Source organism: Mustela nivalis (assembly GCF_964662115.1).
Source record: "Mustela nivalis genome assembly, chromosome: 11".
Taxonomy (NCBI): domain Eukaryota; kingdom Metazoa; phylum Chordata; class Mammalia; order Carnivora; family Mustelidae; genus Mustela; species Mustela nivalis.
This window is the reverse complement of record NC_139030.1, coordinates 64,397,336-64,421,330: the sequence shown is the minus strand read 5'-3', so window position 1 is coordinate 64,421,330 and position 23,995 is coordinate 64,397,336. Positions and strand designations below refer to the sequence as shown.

At 42.5% G+C, this 23,995-nt stretch overlaps 1 protein-coding gene across 10 annotated transcripts in view; it reads left to right on the top strand.

Moving 5' to 3' along the window:
- The window catches only part of FMNL2 (formin like 2), a 299,371-nt gene that overhangs the window by 193,764 nt on the left and 81,612 nt on the right, over positions 1–23,995 (top strand). For 7 of the 10 annotated variants that reach the window (XM_082689926.1, XM_082689923.1, XM_082689925.1 and 4 more), the window contains exons 3-4: positions 11,350–11,430; positions 16,653–16,729. In XM_082689926.1, the coding sequence (XP_082546052.1) occupies positions 11,350–11,430; positions 16,653–16,729 (158 nt within the window). Of the gene's footprint in view, positions 1–11,349; positions 11,431–16,652; positions 16,736–23,995 lie in introns of all 10 variants that reach the window. The other 3 variants (XM_082689929.1, XM_082689922.1, XM_082689930.1) reach the window with 1 other exon arrangement.

Sequence of the window (23,995 nt, the reverse complement as noted above, 5' to 3'; positions counted from 1 at the left end):
GAAACCAATCGGCATATGTGTGTGGTTCTATTTTTGTACTCTCTGTTTTGTTCTACTGTTCTTTATTTCTACCTATTGTCAGTATGGCAGTTTTGATTACTGTTGTGAATTCTTTTTTTTTTTTTTTTTAAAGATTTTATTTATTTATTTGATAGAGAGAGATCACAAGTAGATGGAGAGGCAGGCAGAGAGAGAGAGAGAGATGGAAGCAGGCTCGCTGCTGAGCAGAAAGCCCGATGCGGGACTCGATCCCAGGACCCCGAGATCATGACCTGAGCCAAAGGCAGCGGCTTAACCCACTGAGCCACCCAGGTGCCCACTGTTGTGAATTCTTGAACTTTGTTTTTTGGAAAATTATTTTGGCTACTGTAATTCCTTTGCATTTTTGTATAAATTTTACAATCAGCTTGTGAGTTCCTAAGAAAAACCCTCCAGGATTTTGACTGAAGTTGCGTTGACTTTGTAGATGAAGGTCAAGAGAACAAACATCTTAATAGCATTGATTCTTCTGAATGATGAACAGAGCATTGCTATTTATTTAAGTCTTTTATATCTCACAGGAATATTTTGAAGTTTTCAGTGTACAGGTCTTGCATGTATTTTCTTAGATTTATCCCTAAGTATATCATGATCTTCAATGCTATTTTAAGTGATACATTTAGAAAATAAGTTTACTGGTTTTTCCTGGAGAAATACTGTTTTTAAACAATCTCCTACTGCTTCATTGACAGCCATATGGAAGAAGATGACTTATAATATGTCACTGCATTTTCAAAACCAAGTTCCATAATTGAACACTTTCTTAAAGGCTTCTGACTATAAACAGTAGTCATGGGTAAATGTTGAAGGTTAGTATTCTGAGCTTGATTCTTAGGTTTAAGTCTCTTCCTAAGGTAAATGAAAGCAGGTGGTGAGGGCCATGAGTAAAGCCTAAAGACTTTACTCCTGATTTTCAGCCTTTATGTACCGTTCATAAGGATGCTTTCCTTGCATGTGTCAAACACACGTTGTCTTCAGTGGAAGGCAGTTTCTTTCTCCGCCTCTTTCAGTGCCACCTACTTTGAGGGTTTCCTGCCGTAAGTTCTACCCTTTGCAAATATTACAATTCATTCACTGCTGCAAGCACCCCTTGAGATTCTCAGGACCCTGTAACTCTGTAACCATGTGGTTGCACACTGTTGGAACTGGGACACATGAAATTTCAGAGAATCTAATTGGTATAACTATAGGCAGAAATCTGGAACACAAGTTTGCTATTCTTAGATAAAGAAGATGTGGCATATAAATAAAATGAAATATTACTCAGCCAAAGAAAAGAATGAGATCTTGCCATTTACAATGACATGGGTGGAGCTAGAATGCATTATGCTAAACAAAATCAGAGAAAGACAGATACCATAGGATTTCACTCATATATAGAATTTAATAAACAAAACAGGCGCCTGGGAGGCTCAGTCTGTTAAGTGTCTGCCTTCGGCTCAGGTCATGATCCCATGAGATCGAGCCTCGGGTCAGGCTCCCAGCTCAGCAGGGAACCTACTTCTCTCTCTCCCTTTTCCTCTTTCTTTCAGATAAATAAATAAAATCTCAAAAAAAAAAAAAAAAAAGCAGCAAAGGGGGAGAAAAAAAGAGGGAGGCAAACCAAGAAACAGACTCTTAACTATAAAGAACACTGATGGTCACCAGAGGGGAGGTGGGTGGGGTATGGGTGACATAGGTGACGGGGATTAAGGAGGAATCACTAAATTGTACACCTGAAACTAATATTACACTGTATGCTAACTCACTGGAATTCAAATAAAAGCTTTAAAAATATTTTTAAAAATAGTCATTAAAAAGTTTGCCATTCTTTCAAATTTTTGAGTGGTTGAAAAATACTAGTACTCTTATCTAAATCTTGAAATACCTAATGGTTTCTGCAAGACCTCAAAGGCTGCTGCTGTTCCCCCACCCCCCCCCAATCAGGATCAGGACTTTGTTATTTATTTTTCTTTTCCGCCCCCATGTTTTATTTGTATGATACATGGTTAACTCTGGAGACCTTTAAAAGCTTTTCAGTATGTTAGACCTGTTTGGGAAGGCATCCTTAAGTAAGGTTTCTGGAGTATGTAGTATGTGGGGGGAAAAGGTTTTCGTATTCTCCTTTTTCAGAGGAAGAAACAGTGAGGCTTGTTTGTACCCCTTGCATTTTTTAGAGGAAGAGTCCTCCCCAGGGATTTTGTAAAATTTTCATGAAATTGTTGATTGTAAATATAGTTTTATAATGTAAGTCTGTATCTTTAAATATAACTGAAAATGTATTGAAGTCTTTGCCTAACAGCAATATGCACATTCTCTTTGTAGACCAAGAGGGATTTAGGAATCCAAAGTAGCAATTGCACTCTAAAGCAGTAATTAATTAGTGTTAGTGTACAGAAGGACCTACTTGGGGAATTTAAGAAAATGTGGATTTTTGAGTGTTTGGCAAATTGAGTCAGGAGAATGTTTGCAATTTAACAAGCATCTTCAATGGCTTTAGATGCTGGTTTTTTGTAGTATATATTTCAAGAAATGCCAGGCTAAAAGAAGGGAAAGCTTTGCTCATGAGGGGAGAGAATGATGATTTGAAGATGATAGTAAAGGCTTTCCAGTATCAGTCTAGCCTTCCATCACTCTACCCAGTCCTTAGATCGTCAATAGCAACAACAGCCCTACTTACTGAACATTGCTACATGTCAGCACAGTCGTGGTTCAGACTTTGCTTAGGACAACATGGGGTAATAAACTTTATTAAAAGCATGACCTTAGGGGCGCCTGGGTGGGTCAGTGGGTTAAGCCGCTGCCTTCGGCTCAGGTCATGATCTCAGGGTCCTGGGATCGAGTCCCGCATCAGGCTCTCTGCTCAGCGGGGAGCCTGCTTCCTCCTCTCTCTCTCTGCCTGCCTCTCTGCCTACTTGTGATCTCCCTCTGTCAAATAAATAAATAAAATCTTTAAAAAAAAAAAAAAGCATGACCTTCTTTCCTAACAAATTCAATTAAAACCATTTTTAAGTTGGGAAAAAATGATGAACTGTGATAGGATTAAATAAACCCTATTAGTTATATATTTGGGAGGGACTTTTGGGATGTTTTGTTGAGGAAAGACCTGTTGAACTATAAGAAACTTTTGCTAGTCTAAATAAAGGAAATTATTTGGACAAGTCTCATCAAAAGTTATTTTCAGTCTGAGAGCTGTAATGGAACACTTGGAAAGTTGTCCTCTCTGACCAGGAAAATGATTTCATATTCCGAACTGAAGAATGCTTCAAGACTCTCCAAGAAACTATGACTGTGGAATGAATCTGACATGCTGATTTTTCAAGTCCAGTCTAGCACAGAAATGGCCAGCTTTTAAGGTTGGGGATGGAGAAGGGAGTGTTACACGGTATTCATCGTATGTTCCTCCACTGTTCGAAACCCCTTATTAACTTGCTGTTCTCTTTCTTATACCTATTAGCTTATTATTTATAGCCACCATTGTCTGTTCCAAGGTACCCATTAGATTCTTATGCCATTGTCTTTCTTAAAATGTATTACTGGTGCCCAGCTAAACCCACTGAAGTTAGTAGCGCGTTCCTCATGCTTTTCTACCTTTGTTCATGGTTCCCATCTGGAAAACTCTTCTGTCTCCTGCCCCTCACACCCACCTAGGATATCTGTATACTGCCTGCCCTTTAAAACTCAATTCGAAAACCACTTTCTCCAGGGAAGTTCCTTTGATCTTCTCTGTTGGAAAGAACCTTACCTTTCTTTGAACTTCTAGAGGATCACATATGGCTCTTACCGTACTCAGCATTGTATTACAGCGATGTCTGTTGGGTCTCACAGATCAGCTTTAATGCTTTAGAATGACTTTGTTTCGTTTCGTGCCTTTTTTATGCAGTGTCTTGCCTAATATGTTATGGATGAATGAAATAATAAAAGCCAAAAATTTTTTTTAACCTTAGTATTTTTCAGGTTAGTGCCTGGAAATAGAGACCCACTTGTGACAGCAAGATTTAAGGTGTTCAAAGGCAGGGGCTTATTTAGCAAAATGTTTGCATCCAATAATAACCACAGGGACCCTTTTGGTCACAGCACAGCTTGTATTTGCTGGCTCTGGTAGTGGTTAGACAAAATTGGACTCTTATCTGAACTTGCTTTCTTGGCCATCTATTATTTTAAGTAGCTAGAGTCTTAATAATTTTTCCTCATTTGCTCTACATTGTCCTCTTTTTTCATACCCATACTTTCTGTAGGTGGGAGAGTCTGACAGCCTTTCTGAAGTTCCAGAATTTGTTTTTGCCTTTTTAGGGGGGAACATGAAATATGCATTTCCTTGGCGACTCTGGTACTCTCAATTTCTTAGGGAGTCTAGATCTATTTGTGTAGATGTTTTTATTTGTATAAATTGTTGGCCCTTTGAGAGCTGAGACGTTATGGGTACCTTAGTCTCTCTTGCTTAGGAGCCTTGGTGCTCTCCCCCACCCCTCTGTCCTCCCTGCCCCTCCCCCCACATACCTACATGCACTATTTCTTGGCCTCTGGTGAACTATGTAACTCATTTCTGTCTATATATAATATTCATGTGGTATTTTATTTTTGTATGCTATTCTCCCTATGCACTTGTGTTAGCATTATCCCTTTTAGAGGGTAAACCCCTTGAGGACTTGGGTTATTCCTGTCAGCGGAGCTCTGAAGAGCATTTAGCACCAAGCTAATGCTGCAAATCAGTACGCGCTAATGGCAGCGATACTGGTTGTAATTATGGCTCACTTAGAGACCACAGTGTGCTGACTCAGCCTTGGGAAATGAAGCCCAACTATTTGCAGCTTCTAGGAAGAAAAATCAAGTGTACTAAGCTTATGTGCACAAGAGCAAAGTCCTTAGAATTTTCACTAAAAATGATTGCAGGGACAGAATAATAAAACATTAATAATGGCATAATGATGGGGACATCTAATTCATCCCTAAGGGTGTTTCAGCAATTTTGGTAGCCCTGCTGATACACTACTGAACTAGTGCCAGTGACCCTGTGACAGTCCCCAGCAGGGGGAGAAACCCAGCAGTCAGCGCCTCCCTCCATGAACCATTCATTTCCCAGAGATTTCCTGGATGTTCAGGTGTCTCACTATAATTTCTGAATTTTAAGAATTTAACCTCCGAATATTAAGGTATAAGATAAATGCCTGAAATTCTGTTTGATTTTGGAGCTGCTTCTCCAAATACAGTTTATGGAGCGGAAATGCTTGTAACATGTTTGTCTTGAGTCCAGCTGACACCAAATTAACCTCAAATAATTTCTCATGTAATTATACACATGAATTGAGAGCATTCAAAGGATCCGAAATGTTTTTGCTGGATGAGTGGAGTGCCCAGTTCCCAACCTTTATGCGGAAAGGCTTTCAGTGACAAACTTTATTAGACCTAGGTGAGGGATGGAGGGCAGGGAAGAAGGCTCCAAAGAAACAGTTGAATTGCTTAGAACCTAAGACTGCCTGCCTGTGTGCTGAGAAAGTCCACGTTGCAGCACAGCTCATGAGTTCATGAGTTCTTGAGTTAACTTACAGAGTTAACCCAGTATCTGGCTGTCCCAGCCACTTCACTGAGTTCCTTTAAAAACGGCTCAGTTTTCCAACTTGGGCTGCAGTAGACTTGAACCCTTGTCATTAGTGGAATCCAGAAATGCTTTGTCTTTTCCTTATCTGCAGGACAGGCCTCTGTGTGGCAGGGTAACCTTCCTGGTAGTCAGCAAGGGAGGGGCGAGCCACGCTAGCCTAAGCCTTAGTAGACTGAGGTAGTGAGAAGTGTGTCATTATGGCGGTCGCTAGGCAGTTACAGAGCCAGGAGAGAGACCAGCCAGGCTTATCAGCAAATGTCCTTTAGCTACATGAGTTTGGCTAATTTATGTTGTGCACATATGTATGCCCTGGACAGCACTGACAATCTGCTTGATTTCAAACTTGAAAATCTTACCCCTAATTTATGAGCACTGTGACTTGTCTATGACAAGAAGCTTAATTCCTTGAATGTTATGAAGGACTGCGTGCCAAGTGTTCCTCTCTATGTACCAGAACTCAAAGAAAAATAGAACATGTTTCTACCCTTTTTTTTTTTTTTAATTTATTTATTTGTCAGAGAGAGAGGGAGAGAGAGCGAGCACTGGCAGGCAGAGGCAGAGGGAGAAGCAGACTCCCTGCCAAGCAAGGAGCCCGATGTGGGACTTGATCCCAGGACGCTGGGATCATGACCTGAGCCGAAGGCAGCTGCCTAACCAACTGAGCCACCCAGGCGTCCCTGTTTCTACCCTTTTAAGAGCTTTTATTCTATCAGAAGCAAGATGAACACAGTTACTATGGTGGTTGTAGAAAGAACAAGGTTCAGAGAGTCAGCTTGAGTCTGAATCTTTGATCTGATATGTGTGTATCTGATTTAAGGCAAATCATTTCATCTCTGAACTTGATTTCCCCCATCTATAAAATGGAGGTGATCTCTACTTGCCCGAGAGAGACTTGCGTGAGCTGAGAGGTCTAGAGAGTACAGTAAACTATAAAGTGCCACTCAAAGACAAGTGAATAACGCTTGAAAAACAAAAAGTGCTGTCCAGGTGGAAAGGTGATTGTGTTCTTGGGCTGGCCTTAATGAAGTCATTATTTAACAGTGAGAAGAAACTTTCAGATCATTACTAGAAAAATTAACCGCTAAGTGTCTAATTCATTAAAATGAAATACTGGCAATTGACATAGCAGCTTAATGAAGATTCTCTGATTATTGATTGGGAGGGTGACTTGGTCACTCCATTGATCCCTTACATTTACCTCATGTGTCCCTCCATAAGTTGTGTTCTCTAAGAGGAGGGCCTTCCCTGATAGAGGAAGAAAGGAGTACCTTTCTTCCATGAGGGGCTTATGGTGGCTGCACTCCCTTGCCGAAGCCTCCAAACAAGCTCTCAGGGGTCCACGTGGAGGCGAGGTCAATATGTAGGGTATTCAAGCTTCCAAGACTACAGACACATCCAGATGAGGTGCTGCATGTGGCACTTGCCTTTCCTTGAGAAAAAAGAGTCCGTGATCCTAGATTTTTTTCCCTCCTATACCTAACCCAGTGCAGTTTGTGGCTTAGTGTCCTGAATATGAAGAAGTAACTTGAGGCTCTTTGCTTTGAATGTTTATGGAGAATGGTTAAAAACCCCAGAGCGATTGTCATTTCCATCCAGAAACATGCCATGAGGAAAGTTTGATCGCACTAAGAGATATATGGCAGGGGCGCCTGGGTGGCTCAGTCAGTTAAGCATCTGCCTTCAGTTCAGATCATGATCCCAGGGTTCTGGGATTGAGTCCCGCATCAGGCTTCCCATTTGGTGTGAGGGTCTGCTTCTCCCTCCGCCCCTCCTCCCCAACTCATGCTTGCTCACTTGCTCTCTCTTTCTCTCTCTCTCTCACAAAAACAAATCTTTAAAAAAATTAAAGAGAGATAAATGCCAAGAGGGCAGGGTGATGGGATGCTGAATGATGAGACGTTTAGAAGAAATTTGTATGTCACAAGTTCTTCCAAATGATATAAATTCACATTGACAAGTCACCATGTTATTTAGAGCACATTTTTTATCCCTAAGAATAATTCTTCTAGATAATGGGACTCAAGTAGACGACTTCATTTAATTAAGCTACTCACATCTGTGATGTTGAACAAACACGTAACTGGTTATGAAAACAACCCGTGGGATCTAGCCGATCGAGAAGTGAGGATAATGGAAAACTGTCATCCCAAGGCATTTACGAGTTGCAATGCAAAGTCTAAAATTCTAATAGAGAAGAAGAAATTGTTAATTTAAATAAATATGCCAGTAATCCTTCCAAGTCCTTTAGAGTAACTGTGTTTTGGCAAGGTGCTGACATTCTCCAGTGTACTCTCCCAAATGTTTCTGTTGTCCAAATGGCCATATTGAAGACACAGAAAGAAAAGTTTTGATGAGCCAGATGCTGAATTTATAAACAGTAGCTCCTTTTGAGGTTAGACGAACAGCCCCAAGTTTTAGGGAAGTGACTGGATCTTTTGTATTCTTTCTCCATACCAGTTTTACTTAAAGCCCTGGATGTAAGCTGAGTTTTCTGAGAGTAGATATAACGTAGATTTACTGTGTTGTGAAGCATCAGGCTTCTTCACGTTCTGTTTGTGGAAATACGTTAGTGTATTATTCAGACAAGTGAAAAATGTGATTAAAACAGCAGCAAGTTTTTGTAAGCACATTTGAAAAAGTATGTATGAATTATAGATTTCATCCATTATTTCAGGGGAATAGTTAAAAGGAAGTACTTAAAGGACTAATGAATGTCTATATTTGAAAAAGCCCCCTGGGTCATGACAATCTTGAATAGGAAATGGAGAAAGATGCATTTGTTGATGGTCAAAAATGGGATTCACTAATTGTGTGAATGCCAACATGTTATATATGCTAGTCAACCAGATTTCATCATTTTACTTTATTTTTTTGAGGTGGGGTCACGTGAGTGGGAGGAGACAGTGGAAGGAGGAGACAGAATCTTCAGCTCCAGAATGGAGCCTGTTACGGGGCTTGATCTCACCACGCTGAGATTGTGACCTGAGCCAAAACAAGTTTAGATGCTCAAACAACAGAGCCACTCAGGTGCCCCCAGATTTCGTACAGCTCTTCTGTTGTGAAGACATTGCCTTAACAACAATCATTAGGCATCTTTCAGCAACCGTCCACAGATTCAAATTTAGGTCCTCAAATAACTACTGTATTAGCCAGAGTTAAAATTCAGTGAGTTTCAGGGCGCCTGGGTGGCTCAGTTGGTTAAACGACTGCCTTTGGCTCAGGTCATGATCCCGGAGCCCTGGGATCAAGTCTCACATCGGGCTCCCTGCTCAGCAGGGAGTCTGCTTCTCCCTCTGACCTTCTCCCCTCTCATGCTCTCTCTCTGTCAAATAAATAAATAAAATCTTTTTTAAAAAAATTCATTGAGTTTCATGCGTGAGGGAACTTAACGAGGTAGAAGTTTGTTGTCGTGGAAGGGAGCACAGTTGGAGTTGTCCCTGGTCATAGGAATTTTAAATATAGTTAATAGGATTATGCTTTTAAAAAATATAAGTTTTCTTGATATTCTAATATCTCTGGCATTACTTATTGTCATGCACAAGGTTGGAAATAATAACTGGCTTCTAGATAGCTTATCAGTTCATTTTTTGGGAGTTTTTTGTGATTATTTTAACCTTCAGCTGGGATATTGCTAAAGCCCTATGGCAGTTGGATCCGATCTGGTTCCTTAGTGAAGTCATGGTGATTCAAAATAAAAGTGGGGGGAGGCTTTATACATAGACCATTCAATAGCATTAGGAAGGTCAAACATTTATGAATTGTTATTTAGAAGTTGCTTGCAAAATTTGGGGGAATAATTAAAAATAATATGCTGGGGCATGTGGGTAGCTCAGTCAGTTAAGGGTCTGCCTTTGGCTGAGGTCACAATCCCAGGGTCCTGGGGTCAGCCCTGCCTTGGTCTCCCTGCTCAGCAGGAAACCTACTGCTGCTTCTCGCTTCCCCGCTCATGCTCTCGTTTCTCTCTTACTCAAATAAATAATTGAAATCTTTAAAAATAAGAAATAATATGTTAATCTTTTTGTTAATAGCTCTATTGAGATTCAGTTTATGTACTATGAAATTCCTCATCATTTTTAAATAAAGGGAAAATAGGGACAAGTGTCTTACTGTGTGTCCCTATATTATTAAAGCATTTTAAAAGCAAAACATGTTTTCTCTAATAAGATGATCTTTTTTATAATAATGAGATGATTTTTTAGTCTTTCTAAAGCTGTAAGCAAGCAAAACCTGAGTGGACCAGGAAGGATGTTGTGGTTCCCTGTGTTGGAGAAATACAAGTTTGTAGAGGATAAACACATACTTGAACTTGTTGGCTAGTTGTCAGTGTTGCAAAATACTCCCAAACTCCGCTGTGGCATAAGCAATAATCAGACTAGAATTACTAGGAAAGCATCTTTTGAGGTTGTGGATAGAAGAGACCCTAAGAATGGTTTTGATGTCATGACGAATCTTAATTTTTCCTTTTAGAGCTGATTCATTTAAACTTGTATGTGTGTGAAAGGTAGCATAGGTCCGGAAAAAGTTGTGAAACCTAAGACGAGCATCCTAAGCAGGGTAAAGCCAGTGCCTGTGGGACTACCACATGATGAAGAAATCGAACCTTGGAGCCCCTTGGGATCACTGGGCATTTTCCTTCCCTCACCTCAGTCCCCTGTCATTTTAATACTAAACCGCTCTTTCCCCACTCCCTAGATAAATATGTGTGTATCAGCAAATAAAACAGCTTATGTATGTGTCCCTACCATTAACGTTTAATTTTGCCCGTCCTGTGAATCCATAGAAATGAAATCACATTCGTTCTGGCTCAACATTAGGTTTATAAGATCTGTCCATATGGGAGCATGTAGTACAGTTTGTTGGTTTTTGTCGAAATATGGCATACCATTGTATGAACATAATACGAGCACTTAGCCATTTTATAGTTTGTGGGCATGTACCCAGTTTTTTACTACTGCTTCTTAGGCTGCTTTGGACATTGTGGTCTATGAAAGCTGACACACGTGGGCGTGAGTTTCTCCCAAGTGTGGCACCTCCGTGCACAGCCTTAGCATAAGACTTGTTAGTGACGCAGACTGTCTGGTCCCACTCCAGATCTCCATTCCCATTTCACCTTGGGGTATATTTTCTGGTTTCATAAGCTTATTTCAGTGACTGTGCCTTTGTTAAAAACATCTCTGGGTCTTCTGCTTTGGGACTGCCTCATGTACGCGTTCATGATCGCATCCGTGCATCGGTACTCCTGCAGACCGCATACGCTCACTTGTCTCTTAGCAGGAGACTCCTTACTGATTTTTGAAACAAACGGTCTTTACCCAGTTTGAGTGAAGGTTTTGGTATGTTTGAAGACTCCTATTCCCAAGAAAAGGATTTGCCCACATTGGAGATGGCCCGTAGACTATGCAGTGGCCTGAAGACCTGCTGAAATGGGCCGCGGACAGAGCCAGAGCAGGGCTGACAAACCCACTTGTACCGCCGACTAACTGCATCATCTTAGGGAGGTGGTGAATTTCTTGGAGCTTTGCTTTTCTCCTCTGCAAAACGAGGATAGTATCATTCATTGTAAAAGTTCAAAACCCTCCACAAGCCGTGCAGATACATAAAGATCATCTGTGGGGCCACACTCTTGTGGCGGACGGGCGTCAGCCGTGGGTCAGCCATACTGACCTGTTGGAGTGTGGCCGACGCTCTTGCCTCCATGAGTCTCATGCTTTTTACTTTTGTGCTTCTTGCAGGAACGATTCCAGGTGAAGAATCCTCCCCATACATACATTCAAAAGCTCAAGGGCTATCTGGACCCAGCTGTAACCAGGAAGGTAAGAGGGATTTGTTTTCACTCCTGCTGTCACTTCCTCGTGAGTGTGCACTGGAGGGGACCTTCCTTCCTCTGCACTGTCGCCTCTGCGGGAACCTCCAGGAAACCAGTCTCGGGAGACAGACACCATGAGGAATAAAGAAGAAAAGCCATCCTTCTCGTGCAGGGGTGTGTTTGAGAGTGCTTTCCTGAGACGGGAGTCACGTACCTCTGATGGGTCGTGAGTCACTGCCATTTCCAATTACACAGGGCAGTGAGTCCAGCCCAGAGGTGTTCAGGCCCCTGGAAAAAGCAGCCTTAGCGAAGGGAATACTTGTCTTTCATGCCTTGGTGCTTTTCCAGAGGCCTTGAAAAATCAGTGGGGCTTTGTCATCCCAGCTGTGCACTCACATCCTGTGTTGATGCTATTAGCCTCTTCCCCCGGCCTCACCCTGCCCCCGGTCCCGAGAAGGTAAGGAGAGAATAGCTGATTCCCTTCTCAACTGACTTTCTCCCTTTACAAACAGGCTGTGCTTTGTGCAGCCACACAATTGGTTTAAACCGATGCCTTGTGGTAAAGCATGTAGCCTGGCACAGCCCCGCAGGCTGGGCTCGGTCCTGGGCTGTCTCCGCACCGATCTGTCCTTACTCAGGATGGGTACGGGCACTCTTCACCAGAGAGCACTTGTTTTGGGGTTGACCTCCCACGACTCCTGCTTTCCAGGCTGCAGCAGAAATAACGAGAGCTGAATTCCCTCTGTTGTTTCGGGGTGGGACTCATGAGAGAAGAAAGGCGTACTTTTCCTAGTTTCCCGCTGTCTCCAGGGCTCTCGTGATTTTTTTTTTTTAATCTTTTTCTTTAGCTTCTGCTTTTACTCCAAATATCCCTCTGCGCCCCCCACCCCTGACTCACTGCCCACCCCACCCCCCATCCAAAAAAATAATCAAGTAAATGAGGACAACTATTCCTTCCTTTTGGAAGTTTCTGTGCCTGACACGGGACCAGCAGAAGAATTACCGTCTGGGATGATGATGACATCGGGCTGTAGACTTTGGCGTCGGACTGTGAGGCCGCCGCCTCTTCTGAGAATGTACCTGTCAAAGTATAATGATCTCCGCTCCCCCCGCCCCCAAATATGGCTCACACATGTTTCTTTGCTTTAAAGAGCTTCTGTCTGGCCCCCAAAATGAGACCGTTGCCTAATTCTTACTCACCACTTTCTCGCCTCCTTCCCCAAGGATAGAGCTGCCTTCAGTGTCATCAGCTGACAGAGGGTCAAACGAAGGCACCCTCCCCCAAAACACAATCCCGGAAAAAACAGGAGGTTTTGGGGGCTGTGCCGCTTTAAGGGAGCAGCAAGATTCTACTTCAGAAATATTTCGAGAAATCCCTGCAGCTTGCACACCCTCGGGCTGGGTGGCTTGGACCCTGGCCTTCGGTACCCTCCTGGGCAGCTAAGTAAGGCAGGAACACTGGTGTCTGTGTCCAGACTGAGTGCGCCTCTCATACACAGCGCGTTCCACCCCTGTAGAATAATTCTCTCCCTATTTGACAGACTCTTAGGAGAAAGGGGAAAATAAGAAAACTCCCCGAGAAGGCTTCTCAAAGTCCATCCCTAAGTGCTGTAAGGAGATTCTTGGAGGCAACGGGATGCTTTCTCCTGGCACAGTTCCGGTTCCCTTCGGGAACAATGATTCCTTAGTGAGGCAAAGGATGTAAGGCAAGTAAGCTGCTTAGTTTTGCTCCATTGCAAATAGCTTAATAAAGGACAAAGACAAGGATATCTGTTTGGGCTGACCTTCACTTGTGAAATCTTGGCCCCAGACCGCGTTTGTTCATCTGAGTGGCCTGGTTCGGTCTGTGCCTTGCTTTTCAAGATCAGTTGTTCAATTGAGAAGAAAAAAAAAAAAAAAAGAAAGAAAGAAAAAATGGATGTTCGATTAACCACCTCTGCTTGAGCAAGATTTCTGTTGGGAGCTGGCAGGAGGAAATGATCTGTTCAGCTCAAGCCTAGAGAAAGGAAATTTTGCTTGGAATAAGGCAGGCTTGCAGTTAGAATGGGTTTAAAATTCTCAGCTGTAGTGCAGTGAGGAAGAGGGAAGATTTCCAATCCAGACTTTCAGCTAGAGCCTGTCCGGGCTGAGTCGTCTTCCCCTCACTGTGTCTGGAGTCCTTGAATACCTCACTCATTTATCATTTGTTCACACCGGATAGAGGATATTTGATTTGCTGTCCTCTAAAAAAAATCCTTCAGTATATTCTGTTTAGCTTTTCTTCTAAATAGCTTTAAATCTGGAACCCTGGGAACCTGGGCAGGGAAGGAAGAGCCTAAATGAGCCATCTCTGTGAGCAGGACTCTTCCACAGCAGTCGCCTCGTTGAGTACTGGGGGGCGCTGGTCTGTGACCTGGGAGGGTGTGCTCAGGCCTAGTGTGCAAGAAGGCGGCATATGGACCGTGAAGAAAGGAGGGGGTATGCTCTGCAGGTGGTGCGGTTGTGAAATGAAACCTACTGTGGGGATCTCCGGGCCTCCTTTGGGGGGCTCATCCCTGGGTCTGCCTTTTATGGGACAGGGCCAGGGGACCGGTGCACACGGCTCACTGGTGGTACCTGCTCCTTGTCGCAGCTCCCCACAGGCATGTGATCTGTCTTTGCGGTGTTTCGAAGCATGCCAAGTACGTTGTCAAAGTGCAGAACGTTGGCAGTCATTGTTAATGTGTTAGCGAGGTGGATGCCAAGGCTTCTCCATAGCCCCGAGTCCCGCTGGCGGTGGCCCAGTTCCTGAGAGAATGTAACACGGGGGCAGAGTCCCTTTGGTTTTATCTGTTATCACGCAGTTGCAAAAGTGTAGTGACTCCCAAGAAGTGTTATCTGCTCCTGTTGTCATTCCCAGTATCTCCTGGTGTTTCCGTGGAAGGTCTTCTGTTTTGATACGTGCCTTTTAGTCGTTCAGCGGATTCTTTTTGGGTTTGCTGTTGTGTCCTTAGTGCTATGCTGGGTGCTTTTGTGGCTCGTGGTGACCTTCCCCTTGAGGACCCGTGAAGGTCACCAGGAACCAGTCAGAACTGGGTAGGAGGCAGAGCTGGGAACGCTGAGCTGCTTTCTCAAGGTCACAAGGGCAGGCCGTCTGACATCCTGCACCTTGGAAGTGGTTTCCTCAGCTCTGTGGCGAGACACTCTGCCTCATCAGCAGTCCTCGCTGCTGGAAAGCTCTCCAGGGGACAGTCGGGTGTCCCTCCAAAGGATACACGAAAGAGGAGGGGTGTGGCTCTTTTTTTCATTGCATTGGGGATGCTTTAATTTCATGTATCTGACTATACCTGGATTCTAACAACCAAGAAGGTCTTTGGAGTTCCTTAAGAATGGCAGCCAGGTGGAAACTGTGAGACTGTTGGCTTCCTTGGGGCCTTAGTAAGGAGCATTTGCGGGGAGAGGAGAAGAGGGTGACAGGACCCCCCCCATGCTGAGCGGGGTCCCAGTCTTCATCTGGACACCAGGGGCTGCCTGGCTCTCCCCACCCCACATCCTGCTTTTCCAGCCTTCCTCCCTTCCTCCTTGTCCTTGGATGCCTTCATCTTTGGACCTGGATGACTCTCTATCCACTAGAATTGTGGCAGCAGAGAAGGGTCCCTAACATCCTGAGCTAGAATTCCCACAGCCTTTTTTGGGAAGACCATGTAATATGCAGGTGGTTTGAATTCTTAGCACAGAAAACATGGAACTCTTCCTAGAAGGCACAGCCCATCAAATGTCCTACTTCCAGAGTGGCCCAGAAGTTCAGTTAATATAAATACGTGTTTCTGGAAGAAATTGTGTTCCAGAGAGCCCGTGTGCATCCTGACCCAGTGATATGTGGAAATCGTTGAGAGTTGAGAGGATAGAGAAGCATACATTTACTGCTGGAGTGGGGTTTGTTGAAGAAAGAATGGCCTGAGGGAGTTCTGGAAGGATTTGTGGGATTTTGATGGGCCAAGGAATGAGGAAGGGCATTCCCAAAGTAGGAGGGACCTTCCAAATGAGGGCACCTGGGCAAAGGTAACTCTGAATGCTTATTCTTGGGAAATGTTAGGTTTTGCAGAAAATAATTAACATAGCAGTCCTGAGATGGCTACCTTAGAAAGATCAGCTTCCCAGAGTGGCTGGCTCTTGGTTGGCAGCTGGGGACTTGCATTTCAGGAGAGTTCATAACTTTCTTGATAAGAATGATTCACTGTGCCAACAATACGGTGCGTGCTGAAGGCCTTTTTGCTTGAGGGAGTCTGGACTTCTGGTATGTGCTAGGCAGAGGATGCTGAAGTGTCCAGACTCCCGTAAAAACTCTGGGCACTGAGTCCCTGGTGAGCTTTCCTGGTGGACCCATTTCACAGATACTATCATTTGTGATTCCTCTGGGAGAAGACTGCTGCAAGCTTTTATTTGGTGTCTTCTGGACTTCAGCCCATGCACCTTTCCCTTTGTTGATTGTACCTTGTATGTTTCTGTTGTAATAGGTCTTAGCTATAAGAACAACTATAGGCCAAGTCCTAGGAGGGAGTCTTTACAAATCATTGAAATTAGGGCGGGGGGAGTTTCAGGGACCCCCAACACTTGGGCATATTTGTGAATATTGTTGTAGAGAAGGGAGAAGTAGCCTACTTACTCAAAGACACCTAGTACATGAAATAAGAAAATTTTCCCGGTCCTTTCTCATAAGCTGACTTTCATGATAAAACAATTTGTGTCCTTTGCAAAAAGAAAGGTGAGAGAAGCCCACTTTATTTATTTATTTTTTATTTAGCATTTTTTTCCTTTAAAGTCAGTTAATTAACATACAATGTATTATTGGTTTCAGAATAGAGGTCAGTCTTAGATAGATTCATCAGTCTTATAAAACACCCAGGGCTCATTACATCGTATGCCTTCCTTAGTGTCTGTCACCCGGTTACCATATTCCCCCACACGCCTCCCCTCCAGCAACCCTCAGTTTGTTTCCTGTGATTAAGAGTCTCTTATGGTTGGCCACACTCTCTGATTTTGTCTTGTTTTATTTTTTCCTCTCTTCCCCTATGATCCTCTGTTTTGTTTCTTCAGTTCCTCATCAGTGAGAGCGTATGATAATTGTCTTTCCCTGATTGACTTACTTCACTTAGAGGGAAGCCCACTTTAAAAGCAGAGATATTTTCATATTGGGGTAAACTTATTACTAATGGCACTTAACAGCAGTTGATAAAAGGTTTTGTGAGAATATGTGTTCTTGCATTCTAGAAATTCAGACGGCGTGTTCAAGAATCCACACAAGTGCTAAGAGAACTGGAAATTTCTTTAAGAACCAACCATATTGGGTAAGTGTGCCCATTTCACATTTGGCTTTAAGGCTTTTGGACACTTTACAAAGTGACTGAATCGTATCCAAAGAATTAAGCTTCCTTGCTAATCATTGTAAGTCAAGAGACTGAGGTTTAGATGGGTGGAACGTTTGTTGGTGCTCGAATCGCTCACTGTGCAAAAGTTCGTAGAAGCAGAGCAGCCTTCGATTTGGGCTGTTTATAACAATCCTAAAATTCTTTGCTTGGATGCAGTGATAGTGTTTGGTCTCTTGGGTGCGTGACCATTCCTGGCAAACTGGGAGCTCCCACCAGGTAATGAACTCAGATGCTGGCTGTCTCTTGGCTGTCACAGAAGTTCTCTGAGCTCGTTCGTTGAAGCTGCTTTATTGTCCTTTCTTCAGTTCCAGAAGGGAAGAGAAGCTGGGATGATGTCCCCTTCTACCCTTCATTGCCCTGAGTTGTTCTGAGTCTCTTCGTCTTGCATTCCAAAGTTTTTAGGACTGGGAGTGTAAAATCCATTCCAGAAAGTAAAGCTTGGGAAATCTCAATGCTAAGCATTACTGAGAGTTTTTTATGTGGCTTGCTTCTAGCAAGTACAACTTTGAGCATATGCTCCCTTACTCCTAGAACAGCATCATTGTACAGTGCCTTAGAATAACATGGCTTATCTCTGTGGTGGGATGCCGGGTATCCTACTTTGTAGCTTTAGTTCTTCCTAAAGTACCTCTTGGACGGACATCCAGCAAGTTATTCAGCCTCTGTGCATTTTGATTCTTTGAATTTAATGGCAGGAAGACTGTAGATTTTTGATCTTTTAGCACTTTCTCCTGTGACATTTTTTGCAGATCTATTGGAAATGAAGTTTTGCATGTATGGTACGGTATAGTTTAATAGATTATTCCATTAAAAAATATACTACAGGGGCACCTGGGTGGCTCAGTGTGTTAAGCCTCTGCCTTCAGCTCAGGTCATGATCTCAGGGTCCTGGGATCGAGCCCCACATTGAGCTCTCTGCTCAGCAGGGAGCCTGCTTCCTCCTCTCTCTCTGCCTGTCTCTTTGCCTACTTGTGATCTGTCAAATAAATAAATAAAATCTTAAAAAAAATATACTACATAAATAATAGTTTACTTCTACTTAAGACTATTTTAGGTATAAGCCAATAAAATGGTTAATTTCCACAGTGATTTCAGAATAAGCTTTTTAAAATTGTGGATCTGCAAGGCTAATTGATACATGATGAAGCTTGGGTGAGAACGTTCATTTCCTAGAGGATAACTATACATCTGTCACCTTGAGAATGAAGTATTTGGAAAAGAACTGATTTCTAAAGTTGATAATCACTTTGTTTGAGAAAATGAGCTATCAAACAGTGGATCATAGAATCATGACTTTAGAACCAGAAGAGAAATTAAGGATTCCCTAGTTCTTCATTTTACAGATGAAAAGCATTCGGGAACAGAGAGGGTGAGTGACTCCTGCAAAGTCCGTGACTGTACAGCCCAGGTGCTGGGGTTCAAAATGCTATGTTCTTTTTCTTATGTAGTTTAATCTGGCAGCTCTTTCTTGGAAAGTAAGTAAGATAATCAGGACTCTGGGATCAAAGCAATGAGGCTTGTCTTCTGGGGGTGAAAGTCGTGGTGATTTAATACAGTTGGGCATCCAAGCTTGGGAAATACAAATACTTTCCCGTATTTGGGGATCAGGAACTAGATTCCATTTGGTAAGGTCCAACTCCGTACTGTTGGCACTTGGGATCGACAGCGGTGGAATGAGCTGCAGCCAGGGCTTCTCAAATTGTCGATGAGCATTTCTTCAAGCACTGCTGAAATAACGTGAAATTGACCATCAAATACCAAAGCAAGACAGTCATTTCCAATACAGAGTTGGCTGAGTAGAAGAGCTGTGGTTGGGTGGGAGCCAGTGCAAATCTGTAAGCAATCGGAGTGGTGTGCTGTTTTGGATGCTGTAGGCATGTTGAACGATTCTCACATTTCTTTCTTCTTGAGCATCTGAACTTTCCCTTTGTCTACCACCTATGTGTGAGACTTTCTGAAAGCTTTGGCTTTAGCTGCAGAAACATTCATGGAGGTGCCTTGTCTGGTTGTATGCAACCACTTATTAGCCTAGCCTTGTGCAAAACGAAACCATGCACACCAAGGTTTGGACCTGTCTCTACTGTCCTGAAAACCCAAGCCTGTGCCGGACTCTAATTCTGATGGAAATGAACTCGCTTGACCTCGTTTGATAGGGAAATCTTCTGAATTATTCAGTAGTGTGAAAATAATCAATTACTACAGTGAGGAATTCTTGGAATGCAATGGGCTATCTAAGGGATTCATAGACTTTATTGTACTCTCTTGAGGTACCGTATTAGAATGGTAATTGGGTGCCCATTGGTTCAGGTTTTGCCATGCCCTTGATTAGTTATTAAATAAGCCACTTAGCTAAAGTACATAAATTCTTTGTATTTATTTACCGTGTGACCTAAGTTAACTTCTCATCTATAAAATGAGGATAATGATATTTGCCAATAGAAATGTTGCAAGGTTAAATGAGATAAATTTATAAAAGAACTTATATAGGGTCTCATACAAATATTGACTCAAAATATGATAACTGTCATTAGGCTTGTTGCAAGCAATATTTAATCAATAATATTATGTATCTCTAAGGAATTCCATACAGAGATTGTACTTTTTCTCTCTGAAATGACCCTGACACCTAGGAGATCGCAATTCCCAGAAATGAAAAGGAAGAATTACATTTAAAAATCTACTTGTCCTGAAGAAGTTATTCTTGGCACACGCTTGTGTTTTAAGTTTAAAGTCTGGGGCTTTGCTGCGATAACATTCCAGGCTACAGCTTTGTCAAGTGAAGGGTCTGTTCTGAGTTTTGATATAAGCCGAAAACTCTGTAAATGGAGCAATCTTCTAAGAAAGAAAATTAATTTTCTTTGAGCCAAATTGAAATAAGAATTGGACTCGAAAAAATCTTATTCATTTACCCTTAGGAACTATAATAATAGAGAAGAATTAGATGACGACTAATCCAAGCCCTTGAAATGACTCAAAATACCATTGAAAGGAGCCACACACTGTGAGAACACATTGGCTCTGCGGCGTGAGTGGGCACATGTCATGATATTTTGGATGTCAGGATGATAAGAGTCAAGGGGTGGGGATGGTGGTGAGCTGGATAGGTTTATGGGCTTTATTCCATGGCACTGAGGTATAGCTTCTCTCTCCTTGGAGGTACTCTATTTTAAATAGAGCTCTCTATTATGATAGAAAATTGCTTTTCATCCTGAGTGGGAGAACATAGAAGTTCTGAAAGATGCTCATTTCACTTTATCTCACTGGAGCTGAAAGAATGGGCCTGAGGTTGTGGGAGCAGTGTGCCAGCTGGCAGGGACAAGGTTTGTACAAAGGCGAAGGAGCCCGGAAACTCTCAGAGAAGGTCTGTCTTCCCTTCTGCATTTCCTGGTGTCTTGGTGACCCAGTTCTGGCTGGGCCAGGCCAAAAGAGAAGAGAGGAGTAAGGCTGGTTTTAACGGGTATACAACATGTCTGGGGGATGAGCATATCAAGCGACCCTATAATTAATTCATTCTTAGTTGTCGAGTCTTTGAAATCCTCAAGATTGCTATCTTATCATTTATTAAACATGTTTAGTGTGTTATTTCTTACAAAAATCTTACCATTGGCCTTTACCTCTGAGCCTGTTTTATAGATGAGGAAACTGAATCACTTATTAATTATCTTGCTCCAGTCCCCGTAACCGAGAAGGACTGAGATTTGAACTTAGATACATTCCGATGTTATCTACACTGGAAGTTACTAAATTTTTTTGATTTAGGATGCCTTAACTCTCTTAAATTATTTTGAACCCTAATATGCTTTTGTTTATATGGAGTTTTTTTTCTCTTAAGATTTACCATATTGGAAATTTAAACCGATAAATGTTAATTTTGCTTATTCAATCGAATTTAGTATTTATTTTAAGGTAAATAATATACATATATAAATACAAAATGGTAAACATAGCACGGACAACATATTTGGTGAAAAATAACTATTTTCCAAAGCAAGAAGGAAAAATTAGTGACAAGGATGGGACTGATTTACATTTTTACATATCTCTTTAATATCTGGTTAATAGAAAGCGGCTGGATTCAGATTTCTTTGTCTGCATTTGATTTGTTGTAATATGTTGTATTGTATGCAAACATATGTATGAGGAAAACCTGGTCTTACACACATACGTCACTTGAAAAAAGTAGTGTTGTTGTTTTTTTAAGATTTTATTTATTTTTTTGACAGAGATCACAAGTAGGCAGAGAGGCAGGCAGAGAGAGAGAGAGAGGGAAGCAGGCTCCCCACTGAGCAGAGAGCCCAATGCGGGACTCATGACCTGAGCTGAAGACAGAGGCATAACCCACTGAGCCACCCAGACGCCCTGAAAAAAGTAGTTTTTAAATAAACTTTTCTGATTTTTGTAGATATTCTTCTTTGATAATATACCATCCTCCAAGGAGCAGTAATTAGAGTTCCTTGCAACGTGGGATCTGAAATGCTATCAGTGAGCTTTTGTACTTTGTTAAATCAAAATTTACTGTGCTGTTTTGAAAATTGAATAGGTCTTTCTACCCAGGTGTAATTTTGAGTAGCATCATGAATCGGTCTTCTGAAAAATGTTGTTTCCCTGGGTTATACCGATCTTTAAAAAATGGAGACATTTTATTCTACAATATAAAAACAGTCGCATTGGTTAATAATTACCAGTCTCATCTGAATATCCTTTAAGTACCAGGAAGTTGTCAAGCTTGTGGTCAATACAAGTGTTCCAAAATATTCCTTTTTTTGGTGGAAACCTCAAATTTTATCATGGACAACAAATGCCATCGGTTCTTTTCCTCGAGATGGCAGGCTCACTTCATTCACTTTTGAGAAAATGTCTGTCAAACACCCAAGACAGAATAACCACAGTTGTTAGTCATTTTACATTTCATGTAAAAAACAACAGCTAGTTCAGTCTGTGACTCAAACAACTGCACAGGTGCTTTTCCTGGAGACAACTGTGGTCCTAGGGTAGGCAGCAGAAGTACTTTATGTGGGCTTTCCATTTTGTCACATAGAAAATGTAAAAGATATAACCTCAAGGGACAGGCATTAGTAATAATGCATAATTTTCATTGCTTCATTAAGAACCGTTTCAAATGAAGCTGACTTTTTGTTTGCCTTCCAAGGGCTTGGTGTGAGAACACAATAAAGAGGTGTACTTTGGCTAGCTGCAGTTTTATCCACTATTCCTTTTGTACCATCATGCAGGTGCCAGCACTGTGAAAAGCCAGTACGATCTTAATATTTTTATGAAAATGGTTGTAATGTCACAAACCCTTCAGAGGGTCTCGGGGCCTCCTAGTGCTGTGGGGGGCTGTGCTGAGCCCCAACTTGGGATGCCATCTTGCAGGATAGATTTGGTAGCTGATGCTGAATCTGGGGAATGCTTACCTTCTTTCTCTTGCTTCTCATGATTTTTTTTTTTCATGATTTTTCAGCAGCTGCAGTTTCCAGCCTGTGTTAGGAGTGCCTCTCTAAGGAGACAGACAAAAGGAGTTCACCCCTTGTCCCTTTATCTTGTGATCTTGGGTCTGCTTTGTTTGATCTCAGAAATTTGGAACCAGAAAGTTCCCTTGAGACTTCATTTTCTAGATCAGAACAATGAGATTCTAAAACTGGTAGTGGGGGGCGGGGGAACAGGGCAGAGAGAAACCAGCCTCTCTGAAACAGCTTTGACCTGTCTACAATAAAGCAGTGACTCTTGTGTCTGCACTCAAATCCCTTCCTTGAGAAAGACTTTTTTCCCCCAGAGCTATTTTTCATTATCATGGTTTCTTCCAGCTCCTGAGCCCCTGATTTAGAATTTGCCTAATTCAGATTTACAACATATGGTAATTACCCTGAATCTGTGGGGTACTCAGTAAGTGATGCGTGCTGTTGGAGTCAGAAACGATTCTAGTTTCCAAAACCTATAATCATCCAATTTGAAACGGTGTGCGTACTGGCAATATGTAAAAAAGTGTGTGGAGCATGCACAGAAGTGAAAAATGGAAATTATTTACTAGAGGAACCCTAAATTTATGATATGTCATTGCATGATCACCTGAATAAATCTACATAATGGGACATCCATTTTTTTTTATGCCTTTAGATTAAAGATACTGCTTTGAAAGTTGCCCATTTTTCATTTTTACCCATTTTCTCTATATATTGTTTTCCTTTCCCCGGAAGCTGACTCTTACCTCTGTTCTCTCCCACACAGAATATCCCAAGTGTGGCGGGGACAGAGATTGAGAGAACAAGAGGGGGGTGGGGGAGGTGAAGAATTTTTTTTTTTACTTGTAAACCCGTCGTAGCCTTTTTGCTGCAGTGACTTTGCTAACCTGGTATCATTGGACAGAGGAAATAGGTAGTCAGCCGTGGTGGATTGTTCTTACTCTTGCCTAAATCACCTAGGGGTATCTGGGCCAGATCAAAGACACAGGGAACATCACATGGCTTAGAGAAACAGGGCTAGCTTTGTGGAATCGAACCTCTCAGAGGCAGGACCTGATACACGCTAGCCGACTGGTTAGGAACCGTGCCCTTCACTTTCAACATTGTGTTAAGGCACTTACGCTCCAAGTCAGCGAGTGAGGGTGGAGGAACCTAGGAGGGCATGGAGATGAAGCAGGAGAAGCTCATAATAGTTCTTATCCCTGAATCAAAATACATGCATATTAGCATTTTGAGTTGAGAATTGTGGCTCTGGATGTACTTGGCTCTTTCCTTCCTTCCTTCCTTCCCTCCCTTCCTTTTTTTAATTTTAATTTTTATTTTTTTGTATTCTCTTATCTGTGAGTCATTTGCCTTCTCTACTTTGTGGCCAAACTCCCTGAGTTGGAGGTGCTGGCAGTTGAGACCATGACAGGTCCACGGAGTGTCCCGGACCATCCCTACTTCTTAGGGGCCGTGTGTCTGGGAGGTCAACCAGAAGGCACTACAATAGTGGTGGTTCTCAGCTCCTACACTGGAGTGTTTTTATGAGCAACTGGGATAGAGAACGTGGGACTTAGATGACTCTGAAGACTCTGGAACGGAGGGCGACTTTGCATTCTAAAGTGAACACCCCTGCACCCAGCCCCGGGGATTCCCGCCACACACCTGCCACTGTGGGCCAGCCACAGTGGTGTGGTCAGAGCCCACAGGCCAGGGCCACAGGGAAGCCTTGGAGAAGCTGTTC